The sequence below is a fragment of the Temnothorax americanus genome, unplaced genomic scaffold (genome assembly GCF_048541705.1).
Source record: "Temnothorax americanus isolate GAGA-0224 unplaced genomic scaffold, ASM4854170v1 Scaffold25, whole genome shotgun sequence".
Lineage (NCBI taxonomy): Eukaryota > Metazoa > Arthropoda > Insecta > Hymenoptera > Formicidae > Temnothorax > Temnothorax americanus.
In genome coordinates this window covers 2,896,639-2,911,221 of record NW_027509391.1, presented here as the reverse complement: position 1 = coordinate 2,911,221, position 14,583 = coordinate 2,896,639, and the positions used below count along the sequence as shown (strand labels likewise).

General features: G+C 44.9%; 1 protein-coding gene across 5 annotated transcripts in view; it reads right to left on the bottom strand.

Moving 5' to 3' along the window:
• The window catches only part of LOC143898988 (putative receptor-type tyrosine-protein phosphatase mosPTP-1), a 269,365-nt gene that overhangs the window by 21,049 nt on the left and 233,733 nt on the right, over window positions 1-14,583 (bottom strand). For all 5 annotated transcript variants that reach the window (XM_077408873.1, XM_077408870.1, XM_077408871.1 and 2 more), the window contains 3 exons: window positions 13,306-13,487; window positions 3,741-3,928; window positions 3,532-3,646 (listed from right to left, as the gene is read on the bottom strand). In XM_077408873.1, coding sequence (XP_077264999.1) covers window positions 3,532-3,646; window positions 3,741-3,928; window positions 13,306-13,487 — 485 coding nt within the window. The remainder of the gene's footprint in view (window positions 1-3,531; window positions 3,647-3,740; window positions 3,929-13,305; window positions 13,488-14,583) is intronic.

The following is a 14,583-nucleotide window of genomic DNA, read 5'->3' as shown; positions in this document are numbered from 1 at the left end:
ATGCACCGAGTTTCGCCGATCGAACTCGCAACGACGACCGAATCCTTCAACGTCGCATCGTCGTTGTCGTCGTCGTTGCCGCGCGTCGCCGCGCTGCGCCACGACGGAATCGTTCGATTCGGCTATTTTTCCTCTCGTGTCGAATCGGACCGGAAGTTAAGGAGACGCCGCGATCCGTTTCTTTTATTATTCAACGGGACTCGGCCGTCTGATTGATCCGTTTAGAATCACTCTCGTAGCGACGCTTTTATTATTCAATAGCATTTATTGTCTGGTTTAACGATTTTATGAATAATTTTAACGATTTTAATAATTTTAACGATTTTTCCTCGTAATTCCTAATCGAGATTCTTTCCAATAGCAACATTTTGGAATAGTTAGATGTCGAATATAAATAAAATAAGTTAAATAATAAAGTCGACAGATGTGTCATTGAAGTTTATCGATATTCCTTGTTAATCAAAGTGACTCATATAATAGTGCTATATCGGTCGTTTATTTCTTCCACCGAATACAAAAGAAAAAACGAGCGGAGTGTCATCAAATTCTATTGATGTTCGCAAAATGAGTTGCAGTAGAAATCTCTCGCGTCGAATACAAAAGGACTGAAGCTAAGCGACGCGCGACGAGGAAAAGCTACGATTTAGTCCGCATTTTCACTTTAATGGCACCTGTCGTCTCATTGAAACCGATTAGTGTTTTTCGATAATCAAAATCATTCGCGAAACGCGTTTGCTCGCGACAATGATTCGCACTCGACACGAGTCAACGCACTGGAAATCAAAGAAAAGAAGAGAGAGAATATAGCATTATTTCTTTGCACGATGAGTACGAGTTTTGCTTTCGCGTTTCTCCATCGATTAATCAGCTCCTTCTTTCTCTCCCATTTCTCTTTCCGAGCACTCGCCGAAGCGTCATTCACGAAGTACGAGGGCATGAAAGAATCTCAAGGATTTTTTCCGAAGAGAACACAACAGTTCGGCCCGTACTTCCTGCACCTGCCCGATACACTCAAAGACGAAATGAACGATCGAACGAGACAGAGAGAGAGAAAGAGAAAAAAACCCGTCGAAAGGCGTAAAGAAGATACCCGCGATGCTATAGCGTACCCTGTCGCGGAGTACAGAGGATATTACGGATTCGCCGCACCAGTTTCATTTCGGCACTGCTCGACGTGCACATCTCTCGCTCACGCTCGCGTCTCGCGTATCGACCCCTCGACCCCGTCGTCTCTGCCCACTCCGAAATCCAATTCGGAGCACCGGGGACCCTCCGATCGAAGAGCGCGACTCCCCCGGCGACTCTCGCGCGGCTCGAACAAAGGATCACACCCAGGCGAACGGGCTCGCCCGCGATATATCCTGGCGATTTTACGGACTCTAGGCGTCAACCAGCGATCCGGAGAAGGCGTCGTCGGAATCGACGGTCCGCCGCCATCTCGGCGAGCTCGCGTTCTCTCTCTCTCTCTCTCTCTCTCTCTCTCTCTTTTTCATTCTCTCTCCTTTCCTCTCTTCCTCTCCCTCTCTCTCTCTCTCTCTTTCTCTATCGAGGGGCGACCTTTCTCTCGGTCGCGACTTTTTGCACTCGGCGATTCCGCGAGCCACACCGACCGCAATCGACGAGAAACGCACGCGATATTCCGACGCCGATTATATTATTCTACACAGGAGAGCGGGGCACTCACATCGGGACGACGGACGCGCGTACTGTCAACCGCGCGCGTGAGCGTGACGCGTGCACGCCAACGACTACACGCGCACTCGCGCTGCATCGAGTTTGCGCTCACTCTGAATTACGTTCACGCACTCACGCGTATATGAACGAGCGCCCGCGCGCGCGCGCGCGCACACGCGCTTTTGCGCTCGTCGCCGCGGCTCGTGCATCGTCCCTCGTATCCGGCGCACCGAAAGCACCGCGCGAGAGCAGAGCGTCGTGAATTTCGCCGTCGCACGTTCGAAATATTTGTATATATCGCAATACCGGTTCTCGGGGAACTCACGCAGAACTCACTCCGCTTTTCCGTACACGCGGCTTCCCGACAACGTTGCACGCTGCCGAGAGAACCGAGACGCACGTGCGTCCGACGCGGAATCGGTATTCCGCTCCCGTCGTCGTATTCCGGATGACGACGAGGACGAGGACGAGGACGACGAGCGGACCGGCGGCTTGCTGGCGTGCCGATGCAGCGTGCTCGCCGCGGCTGACTCGAGCGGGCACTTTGCTCTTCCTCTCTCTCTCTCTCGCTCGCTCGGCTGCCGCGTGCTGAAAAATCGGGGAAAATCGATCGTCGAGACCAGGCGCGGCGCCGACCGAAACGCCGTGGCAAGCTGGCAGCTGCTCCCGCTTTCTCTCTTTCTCCCCCTCTTTCTCTCTTTTTCTCTCTCTCTCTCTTTCCCGCTATCTCTCCTTGTCTCTCTGCAGTCGGCTTCCTCTGTCGCGCGGTCGCCGGCTGTCACGATCCCCACTTCTTCCCCTTCCTCCCGTTCTGCATCTCCCTCGCACGAGCCGGAGCCTCTCTTTCACTCCTGGATCTTTGAATCAGCTGCCTCTGTCCTCTCTCTTCATCTCCTATTTTCCTCTCCCTCTCTCTTTCGCTCTCTTCCTCGTACTCATTAATAAGCTCACAAAATAAAGTCTCGTTGACAACTTCTCATAAATTTACAAAATAAACTCTCGTAAAATATTAAATCTATATTGAATGTCGGGAAATATTTCCGTGGATGAGAAATTCTCAAGGGTATTCGCAGGTACAAAGTATCGCGCATCTTCCTAATAGATTATGGGAATACTTCCCTCAGGAATGGTGCACTCCCGACGTCTGCGAGGAATTTCTATCGCAGACGAGAGTGCGGCGGCAGGTAGAAAGTTGTCGGTGAAGTAGATGCGCAAACCGGTGATGACGATGATTCAGGATATAACGATGAAAACGATGAATCACCGACAGTAGATTTATATAGGCTATATACTACAGTGCGGAGTGCGTTCTAATAGCGTTAGAAACGAGGATGGAACTTCTTGTGGAGACCTTGACGATCGTTTTTCCTCGGGAAAATCGCGTCGAAGCTTTATCTTGACATTTTAATTGCAAACGCCAAATACAATTTCCACAGATATCGTTCGCAATCCGGCGCGAATTTTCACAGCGCGATAAAAGAGGTTCCGAAGTCTAAGTCTATGGACAACGCGAATTCCTGCTTAATAATTAACGTAAATGTTAATGCAATGTTGATACAAACGATATTGTGCACAAGCAAACGTCCGTTCTCGCAACTGCGCAGAAATCTCGTTTTGCAGCTGCAGCTAAACCAGCTTGCCGTTGAATATCGCGCTGCAAACGATATACCACCGTTCTGCTTTACCGTACTTGGGTATACGCGGTATTCTGTATCTGGTACTGTGCTCGAAGAGAATTTTCCTAATTTGATTTCGCACTCAGTTTTTTATCGTTCCGACTTTCTGTCTCGCGCGCGAGATCGCGCAATGACGATTTTCTTTTTTTTTCTGTCCTCCTCCATCCGCTCTCTTACTTACCACCCTCGTCGGTCATCACCGTCACCGTGGAAGCGGGCCCGTGACCTTCGGGGTTGAACACTTGCAGGGAAACGAGGTACTGCGTGAAGGTATCCAAATTGTGAATACTGTGATTCTGAAAGACAAAAGAGCATTTTCTTTTCTTTTTCTTTTTTTTTCTCTTCTCTCCTAACAAACGGTGCGCAAAGATGAGTTGTCAAGTGACTTACGTCGACAGCAGGATCGCGAATGTAGATGTTTTTCATTTCCTCATCCGCTTTCTCGCGTCGCCGATATCCTATGCGATACCCAAGGAACTCGCCGTGTATGGTGTCGCGACTCGGCGGCTTCCATGCCAGATAAATAGACGTCGCTGAGGTATTGTGGGCCGCCGTGATGGTCGGTTTTCCTTCTGGTACTGCAAACAATCGTATATATTGTGCGTAAATCCTTCCGATCCTAAACTTCCGCTGCAGGAATCCCCAAAATAAAGATAAGGGAAAACCTAATCCTTTGAAAAAGCACGTCGTGCCCGAGAGAGAAAAGTATTACGTTTTATATAAATGCAATACGTATATCGTTACGCACGGAAATTCGCGCAATTTCGAGCGGCCAAAGTTCATCTAAATATCACGAGAACAGATTGTTTTGATCCCTTCGGAAAACTCAAATAAATTCTCCCGGTTCTCTCTATTTTTGTCCCTTCCTCTGCGTTCCTCACTCCCTTTCTCGTCGAGACGTATAAACGAAACATTAAACATACACGATAGAAATTCAACAGTTTATGAAAAAAATTGATTCTGAAGAACATACACGCAATATTACACGCCGTAAAAATAATATTTAAAGTGGCGAAACGTGGCGGGCTCGACTGGTTGGAAATCGATAGTTATTGTGATTGTGTCGAACACGGATAAATACGTACCTCCCCTCTCCCTCCCCATCTCTTCTGGATGTAGAGAAAAATTAAAAACGTAATATTTAACCAGCAATCATGGATACAAATTTTTAAACTCTCTTGGAAATTTCAAGTTATCTCATGTATATGGAGGAGTGCGATGTAAAATTTGGCGGATATTCGTACATGTCGTTGATACATTCGCACGCGCGAATGTATTATATTTTACATCCGACATAGAACGTGTATATTTCCGTCGAAAATCATGTTATCTATGTTAACAATATCCATGTTAACAATATCTCTTCATACGTGCGATCGCTTACCAGTGCACGCACCGTTTATAATTATCCCCCCCTCGCGCCCTCCTTGTAAAATTGTTTTCGAGATCGGGCATTTTTAATACGCGTTTCCGCGTGCATGCGTCCATATCATTACGAATCAATGAACGACCGGATCTTTTTACGTCCGAAAAAAAATATGTTCGCTCTTATCGTGATTTTTCGCCACGAGAAGATTAAAATGTCGTTTCCTTCGGACGCGCGTCGCGTTTCACACATCCGTGGAGCACACCGCGCCGGCTATTCAATCTCCGTGACGTCGAGATACACGGGGTGTAAGTTAAAAAATGGTCGTGTAATAATTTTAATGCCCGCGTAATTTGTTTGCCTTATCGCGAGAGCAGGGCAGGCAGGTGAGGCGCGTTGTCCCAACAGTCACAGGAGCGCGGCGGGCGAGCCGAGAGTTCGAAATAATTAGCATCCGCGCGTCACTTTTTGAAACACCCCCGTCGCGCTGTCGCGATATCGCGTCGGCACGTCATCTGACCCGGCCGCGGGGGATGAGAAATTGTTACAGAAATTATACCGAGACATTTAATGCGCGTTGTGCGTCAGCGGCCGCTCAGTTAACCTGACCGACCTCTCCGTCGTATATTTAATGTCGGTGAAAATGTTTATTGCACGATCGCAAAGCGATTAATCATGCATGAGGACGATCGCGCGGAGCGACGAGCGTCCATGTCGTGCAAGGAATGGAAAAATAAGGAATTTTGCTGCAATAATAACCGGTCTCGTTATCACCAATTACTTTATCAATTAATTCATCGTCAATTATTTAATTAATTAATGTTAAATTACCGTCTATCTATCTTTATACTCGAAAGCGACAAAGAGGAGAATTAATTGTTAATATTTTATTATATAATAACATTAAATTAATTATAATTTCATAATTCTTTCTGTAAACAGAAAGAATGTATTAATTAATATCTCGCATGAAATAAAGTCGCGCCAGTGAGAAAAATACCCCTGCTCGAATTGTCGGAAAAGAGGATAATGTGGCGCACGGCGATAAGCTGGCAAGCAAATTCGATATTAGTATAGAAATAAGTGAAAAGTGATAAGTCGCTTAAGTAGGCCCCGCCCTTTACTTTCGCCGGGCAATTTAGCGCCACGATAAATGCGAGGCTGCAGTTTTTACCGGGCGCTAAATCTGCGTTAACTTATTATTACCCCGTCGGCGTGTTTATGACGATAGCGTCGGTTTTATGCTTCCGTGATATATTATCGAAGTACCAATTTCGCCCGCAAGCGCTGAAACGCTTAATCGTGACAAACCGTCCGCGTAAACGTCGCTAATATTGTTCTCGAAATCTACGTATCGTCGTAATAGCGTCTAAGTGCGCGAGCGTACATATTACACGGCTTAGCATGCGAAATTACGCCCATGTCGATCGAAGCTGGCGTCTTACGTAACACATATTCCTCCGTAATTAAACCTTAATTATTAACTTTCTTTTTCCTAACACGCTCTCATTGTGGTTTTACTCGTAAAACAGCTGAGTTCGCGTCGAACTCGACTAGACTCGAACGCGAACGGGTACGAACCGATAGATAAGGGTGTAAAAATTAGACGGTATTGTCGAGGGCGCGACACAATCGAGAATCGCGCCCTGATTTGGTGCTCTCTCGGACGATTCATCATTTAATCCGGGGCCGCGACAAAGTATTGTCGTTATGTAATATCAAGACGGAAAATAAATTACCTCGGTCACACCGTGCTATAGAGATTCCTCGGGGTTCCCATCGCTACGTCGAAACGTGACTCGCCTGCCCTTATTGCATCCCTCTACTACTTTATCAAGCCCGTCGGAATCGAAAATAGTTCACACAGCAGGCAGAAGCTACCGCTCTTTCCCGATTCTCGAGACGACTCCCGCGAATGAACTTACTCAGGATCCCGACCTATCGGATGTTACGGCAGCAACAATGCGATTCTTCTTCTCTCTCTCTCTCTCTCTCTCTCTCTCTCTCTCTCTCTCTCTCTCTCTCTCTCTCTCTCTCTCGCTTTCTCTTTCTCTCTGTCATTCTTTCGTTCGATTTTTTAGCGACTTCGCTCCCGTTTGTCCTATGTGGAAGTTAATCATACTGAGTGCGGGATATATATCTAATCGATGAGCAAATTCCTCGGTTAAACCGACCGACGATTAAGCCTTGGGTCCTTCATTTATCGTTATTATTACAAGCCGTTGTTAATCTGCTCAACTTGTCCAATATACAGAATTAACAGTGTGGCCACCGAGTAATCTTCTCGAGCAAGCGCAATCGATAGTCGACGGCGAAGTATGGATTAGCATACCGAGTTCTTACGAAATTAAAAATCCAGAAAACTGATATACCGGTTATATAAATGGCGAGAGAAAAGTCAAAATTATTTCTCGTTTACTTAGGTAATTTATTTTTAATAAGAGAAACAAAACTGTCATACAAATTGATTTAAAAGAAAGTGCCAATTTAATGCCATTCATCGAATTGGTAACACGCCTGTCACGGATTGCGAGACAGATTCCATCAGGTTTGAAAAATATCATCTGGTTGAGGTAATATTTTTCGCAATAAATTCTTTACAGTAGGTAATTTAAATAAGATGCTTGTTTGCATCAAAGCTAAATCGAGATTTTACTGTTCCAACGGAAGCTGTGTTTTAAAAACCGACAAACAAATCGTCGCGCAGTTTATCAAGTTGGAAATATGTGTACTTGGAAATATTATTAGGCTACCATGCAAGATCCTACTCGAACCGTAAATGGCATTTTCTTCTAAATTAATTTACACTTTTACACCTACAAACATTTACAACCCGAGGTTAAATATCGCGTTTACATTCGTAGCTGCGGATCATAGTTGCGAATTCTCACCGGGGCACATGCCTTTTCATCGATGCCGATAGGCGGGCGGAAAAAAAAGCGCGCGGCTAGCTGCCCGCCGAGTTTCTGCAATTTTCGGTTCGACTCTCCGACTCGTCGGTGCGAATGAACTTACCGGGACGACGAACGCAGTGCCGACGGGTGTCCCGATGGCTAATTGGTAGCTCGGTTGCGCTGTACGTATATTTATGGCGAGCGGGAGCGAACGAGGTCCGGAAATGGGTACGAGGATCCGTGGGGGTGCCCGTGTACGTATTTGGACCCGGCCGCGAGTAAAGTGGTAGTGGAGAAGTTTCGTCGGTCCGTGCCCTATTGATCCGGGTGTACGGGGGGAGGCGAAAGGGTGCTTTCATTTGAGCCATTGTGAATTCCCGTGCCGTTGCCCACACGGACGAAGCGGGCGAGCGACTTCACCACCGGAGATCGACCTATCTACCTACCGTCCGGCGTCCCCCGGCCTATCCCGTGCCCGATACCCACCGAATTAGAATCACGAATTAGAATCCGGTGGCATAAACCGAGCTCCCACGATGCCCACCGCCGCCGCGTTGCGCCGTCCGTCGGTTCCGTTTGTTCACCGAACGCCCCGTCGAATCCGCCCCGTCAAACCCGCCGATCCGCGCGCGCGACCAGATCGGCGAAACGCGCGCAACGTGACCTGTCTACGCGTCCCTGTCAATATTGACGCATTACTCGCCCTCTCGTGTACGATCGTCGATGTCGAATGTGGGCATATCGACTGCCGCATTCCGTTTCGTACACTCGCAAACTGAAACGAATCGCGCGTCGCGCGCCGCACCGCACCGCACCGCAATGACCGAGGGGAAGATATCGTTTTTCGAAGAGCGCGTCGACAGTGTTTTTCGTTCAAGTCGGAAAACGTATCGCGCGCCTGTAATTAAAAACAAAAGGAACGAACGAGATAAGCGCGAAAGTGTGTCGCCAGATGCGTGGGGAATCGATAAACTCGTATCATCGTTCTGAAAAAATTACAGCCTGGTAAAAAATTGTCGTTTCGTTCCTTCCTCCTTCGTATTTAGCGATACGCTTATTCTCCATTTATTTGTCTCTCTCGCGGGGGATGCCGTAAGTGACATATGCAAAATGTCGTGGCGCAGAAGTATGTCGCGGAAATATACTTATTCCGTTTCTCCGTACGACGCGGTCGCGCATGCCGTCGATTTCGAGTGCATATGCGATAAGATAAACGGCCCAATCATGGAACGAATTCAGTAAAGGTTTCAGATGTTATTCAAATTTAAATTAATAAAGACGCATTAATGTGAAAATTCTTTATCGAATTCTGTAAGCCAACTCTTCCGAAAATCGAAACAATATTTGAAATCTCAAATCGACCATTTATAAGCTAAATATCAATAAAAACTGAAGCAGCTAATATGTATTAGATATTTTGGCACAGCATCTGCGTGCTTGACCCAATGTTTGGAACATCTTGTCCCGATTATGGAACAAGCATTTGCGTAAGAACATCTCAACGTCTTTTTGAGGTTATGTTTCGTTTACGTGTTACTTTCTAACAAAATTTTGCATTATAATGTACTTACTTGCTGTGAAATGACGAAAAAAGTATACTCGAATAATAATGCACAATGAAAATCGTGTTTGTTTCAATAATACGATAAAAAACTTATGCCAAAATTATCTAGAACTAAGTACTGTTGCTATAAATATTTAAGTGTAAATAAAATCTTTTAGAGATGTTCGTCTCCACACCCGTGAAAATTGACTCCTATTCAAGGCAAAGCAGCTGATTTGGTACAGCTCGCGATTTGGTATAAACTATTAAATACACATAAATTTGCAAATCTGTATTTAATAGTTTGAAGATTAAGAATCGTAGATTCTAATTTTTATCATTTTTTTGTAAGTCCGATCTTTTTTTATTTATTAAATAGATGGTCCCTTTTATTTTTTCAATTGCCGTATTATGGAACGCTGAATGAGGGCGTTCCCCAGTTCCGGCCTTTGTATGCTCGCTTGATGGTCCTAGATTATACACTTGAAGACTTGTACATAATAACGCAATTTCTTTTTATTTTCGTTTTTAAATATAAATTTTATGAGTTTCTTTTAAAAGTGTCCCACAACCGGTTCCGTTCCACAAATCGGGCCGTTTACCTTACTCGCTGCATCGACAACGCGCGCGAATATATCGCGACCGCATTTCATCCATCCGCGCCGCCCTGAACCACCAGCGGCGCGCGCTTCGTACGACGGAACGTATCGGGTTTCTTTTTATCGCGCTACGTCTCACGAAAGTTAAATTTTTTTTCCTCTCTCTTTCGTTTCAATACAATAAAAATTCCCCGCAGTGTATCGCGTTACTTAACATCGCGCGAAAACAAAGTGCGGCGTGTCCCAGGTTCAACAATATTATATTTCCCGATATGATATTTGTCAACCGGCGGCGAGATACGGCATGGCCGATTCTCGAGAGCGCGATCGAATCTAAACCATCGTGGAAAACCGGCCGTATGTCGCAGTCACGTAACGAAGCAAAAAAAAAAAGCTAGAGAATTACCTCGATTTTATCGCGAGCGTTATCGCGAAACGTTAATTCGACCATGCACAGCTGATCGGATCGCGTGCGATATTGCGACGGGAAATTACAAAATGCCGACGTCGACGATACGCGAATGTGATCGCGCGTAGGATTCCCCGATTCGCCGAAACGAAGGTCGGGGACAATGTCGTCGCCGAATTTTTCGCTCGGTCGATGTCTCCGGCGGTGTTTAAATTAATTTTTGACACGGACGTGCGCATTTCCGAGCGACGATACGCGAAATCCCGCCTGGATGCGTCTCGATAGCCGTATAATTATTCCCATCTCACACGACGGAACGATGAGCTATTGTCGATGACTGTCGACGAGTCGCTACCAATCGTGTGCATCTAATAAGCGTCGATTTTACACACACACACACACACTGTCCGCTCGCGAAATCTGGTGCCATGTGGCGTCGCGTTCCAATTTTTGATGCGAAACGTCTCGGAAACAGAATCGGGATTCGGGACACGAGTATAGAAATAGAATTGTTGATCTACGAAGAAAATGCGCGGTGAAAGCAATATATTTTCACGGGCGGAAATATCCTCGGTCCGGTATACTTAACGGTACAAATGTTAATTTAGGTAGGTTGTGACACCAGGAAGAAATGTGAGACTAAAACTTGTTGCAATAGCAAACCCAGGGACCGATGTCCAAAATATTTGGCAATCGATACATTCAATTTAAAACTTAATTAGCATGTTATTAATATCATATTATGTAGTTAATAATGTAACGTAATATGTGTTATCGCCCTCTCCGCTGTAATATACAATAAATTAATGGGTAAATAATTAAGAAGGATATATGTGTGTGCAAGCATGAGTGAGTGTGCGAAGAATGTCAAATTTTCCCTTTCCAGTCTCTAAATAAACTATTAATTACATTATTAAATGTGACTAATTATAATAATTTATATAAATTTATACAAATATAAATTAAATGAATATTTTTAAATATTTAGTATAATCCCACTATTATATATAGTATAATATTATTACAGCTACTCTCTCTAATATTAGTACTATATTAATAATATAATAAACATCGCGTAATGATCAATATACAGATATCTCAACGTTTTAATAAGCAACAAGATATCAGCTAAATATTAACCAAATCATTAAATTTGCTAAACATTTATCCTTCTAATTATAATGTGTGATATCATGAAATCTTTAAGCGTAAATTATTCTGGTTCTATAACATTTTGTAGATACTTTACGAATGATCAACGCAGAAAACAGGAGAGCTGCGCACAAAAAACGTCGAGAAAAAATATCAGCGTACTGTAACAGACGCGAAATCAGTGCTCACGCATTTGCTCGTTCATCCGTTAAAAATGAACCGGGATTCCATCTACGATAGTTACATTCCACGAGTCACCTAATTCCCGTTGGACCGCGAGTTGGCCCTTCTCGTGTATGTACGCGCGCGCGCGAGTAACCCGATAATTGGGACCTGCGATCAGCGACGCGCGGGAATCCAGGTCGAAAAGGGTCGAGAGCGCGGAACGGAGAGATGGTCCTCGCACTTGCAAACTTTGTCGTCCGTGGCGCGTATATATGGCTATACACATTGCTGGCCATCTTCCTGCGCGGCCGCGCTCGACGGAATTTATAGGGTTGGCCTCTGGCTTTGCGCAAGACTCGACCCGCTCAACCTATTTCATAGCGCGCGGAAGAATGACGTCGAGGACGACGACGACAATGACAATGACGAAAGAAACGATCAGAGAAATGTAGAAAGAGAAAGAGACGGAGAAACTGGAGAAGGGACGAATTAGGAAACAAAAGGAAAAGAATAGGCTCGACTTGAGCCTGCTTGCACGCTCCCGGCTGTCGGCTGCAATTAGCGCCTCTTTAGTTAGCCGTCCTGGACGGTTCTTCTCGCCTCTCCGGATGCCAAGAACTGGTCGTGCCACGCTCTCAATCCTCTCCCGTCCCCTCCTACCCGCCGCCGTTTTCTTTCTCACGGACTTTCCTCTTTTCGACTCGGAGTCTCGTCACTTTCTTCTTCCGCGCGTCACCGTGAAACGCTTTGTGCCCTCTCCCCCCTTCCAGGGCGCTAACGACCGAAGGGTGTCAACCATTTAATTTAGCATAACGCCACTCAGCGTCATCGTGGTCGACAAACTTCGTTTTGATGGCCTGCGGGAGATGTAAGTAATTTGGACGATTGAATCGGTTTGAAGCGCAGATGTACGCTTGCGACGAGAGGATATCCTAAAGTCGATATTGGTCCTCACCGGGAAACTTTACTGTTACGACGCTTCTACGAGAGAGAGAGAGAGAGAGAGAGAGAGAGAGAGAGAGAGAGAGAGAGAGAGAGAGAGAGAAAGGGGGAGGGGAAGGAGGAAAACAAAAAGAAGTGAAGAACGCCTTGCGTTAGTTCGATTTAGAGGTAAGTTCTATATAGCGTCAATACATCTTAATAGTCTTTCACAAATTTTTCCGATATATGTCTTTACGCAAACCAATTTGTACAGTAACTGAAACAATTGACAATGTTGAAGCTACACAGCGATGTGGAACGTAATGGCCAGTCTACAATGAGTCGTTAGTCGTTAGTCAGATGTCGGAAGAGAGTCGGAAAAAGTCATATAAACGTGTCATAAGGCGATCGGAAGTCTGTAATCGGCAATCATAAGCGATTGGCCAAATGCCATCTCTTACGATCACCGATTACAGGCCTCCGATTGCCTTACGATACGCTTATAACTATTTCTTCCGACATCTGACTAACGACTAACGACTCATTGTAGACTGGCCATAATAGTTTACATTTACAGTGTGTTGCTACTTTGGCAGAGACAAAATTATTCTCGGAACTTTATTGTCACACCTCGTATTCCGTCAGAGTATCAAATGCTAATAAATTCTGTATAACATGATTGTTTATACTAAATTTTGCAATGTGTACAGACACAATCCTCTTATAATTCTCTTTAAAACTTCAATTTATATCTTTTATTCTCGTTTGATTCCTGAGAAGATTAACGATTCACTGAACGCATGTCCCGCTAAATAGATAAAAGCGCTTCAATTATTTGATAGAAACGAGGAAGAGAAACGAGAGATATAGAAAAGAGAGAGAAAGTCACAAAGTCGCGAAACTTACTTTCGCGGAGGGTCACCATGTAGTAGGACGCCTGGCTGGGCTTGCTGCGTCCTAAAGCATTTATCGCCGCCACTCGGAAGCTGTACACCGTGAACGGCCTCAGGTTCTCGACGGTGTAGAACGTGTCGTTGGTCGGCGTTATGATCTCCTTCGTCGCGTTCCACGGGCCGTCCTCGTCGATGCTGCAAATAACAAGTGCGTCGCGTTATGACATTTGCAATTCAACCGTTCCACCATATATGTAACTTGGAAGTCACGCGCGACGCTATCGTTGCACGAACGCTCCTCGCACAATGCGAGGAACTTGAAAATCGTCGCGAAAAATCCTGTACAAGTCGACCCAATATTCTTCTCGATGTTCCTCGGGACGTTTCGTTCCTCTTTTTTTTTCACGTGATTTGAAAGAAAAATGTCCTAGACGGATGTTGTGTAGACGATTTAGAAAGGCTCAACATGATAATACGCATCTATATAACCCGCGTTACCTCGTAAAGTTATACGGAACTCTCCCGTAAACTGCATTAAGAAAATGTTTCAAGGGGATGATGTTGGTTAGAGAATTCCACGATGATGTGGAGAGAACTTCCGCGAAAGGTATTCAAATTGCAAATGCGCAATTCTTGAGATAACACCGCGTATGCTTTATAACATAATCCTGATGTATTAATGCTACATTGCAAAAGGCGCAGAAAGAAAGTGATCTTAAAATTGTCAAAGGATACTAACATGTCTGGATTTTTTTACGCACCGTTTAATAATTTATAGCAATATGGTAACGCCACAGGTATTTTACAAACGGCTGAAACTGTCAAGAAAATGAGTTAATAAAATCTAGAATACATAAATAATTTTCAAGATTACTTTCAAAATCGCACATGAAAGACGAGGAGATCAGGGAGTCTACCAGGAATTCGCCGCGTCGTAAAAGCCTGAAAAGCTATTTAGGTAGCAAATTTCATATCAACGTTTTTCGTGCTTGATCTGAGATAAATATCTGGAGGTGATCGCGACACTAATATGATACTATATTTTTTCCCCACAATTTAATTACGACAATACTATAGCTAGACAAAATTTTTACGTCGACGGCCGCCAGAACTTTAGAGATGTGTGCGCGCATCGCGATATCATAAATATTGTAAGGGAATTATTGTCAGGAGACTCGCGACCCGAATATCATCGACATATGGAACGAGTCGAAAGAGAGTATTGGCAATTACCACAGACCTCTCGTATAATGTCGGGAAATATGTCAGGAGAGAATGAGGGCAGAAGAAA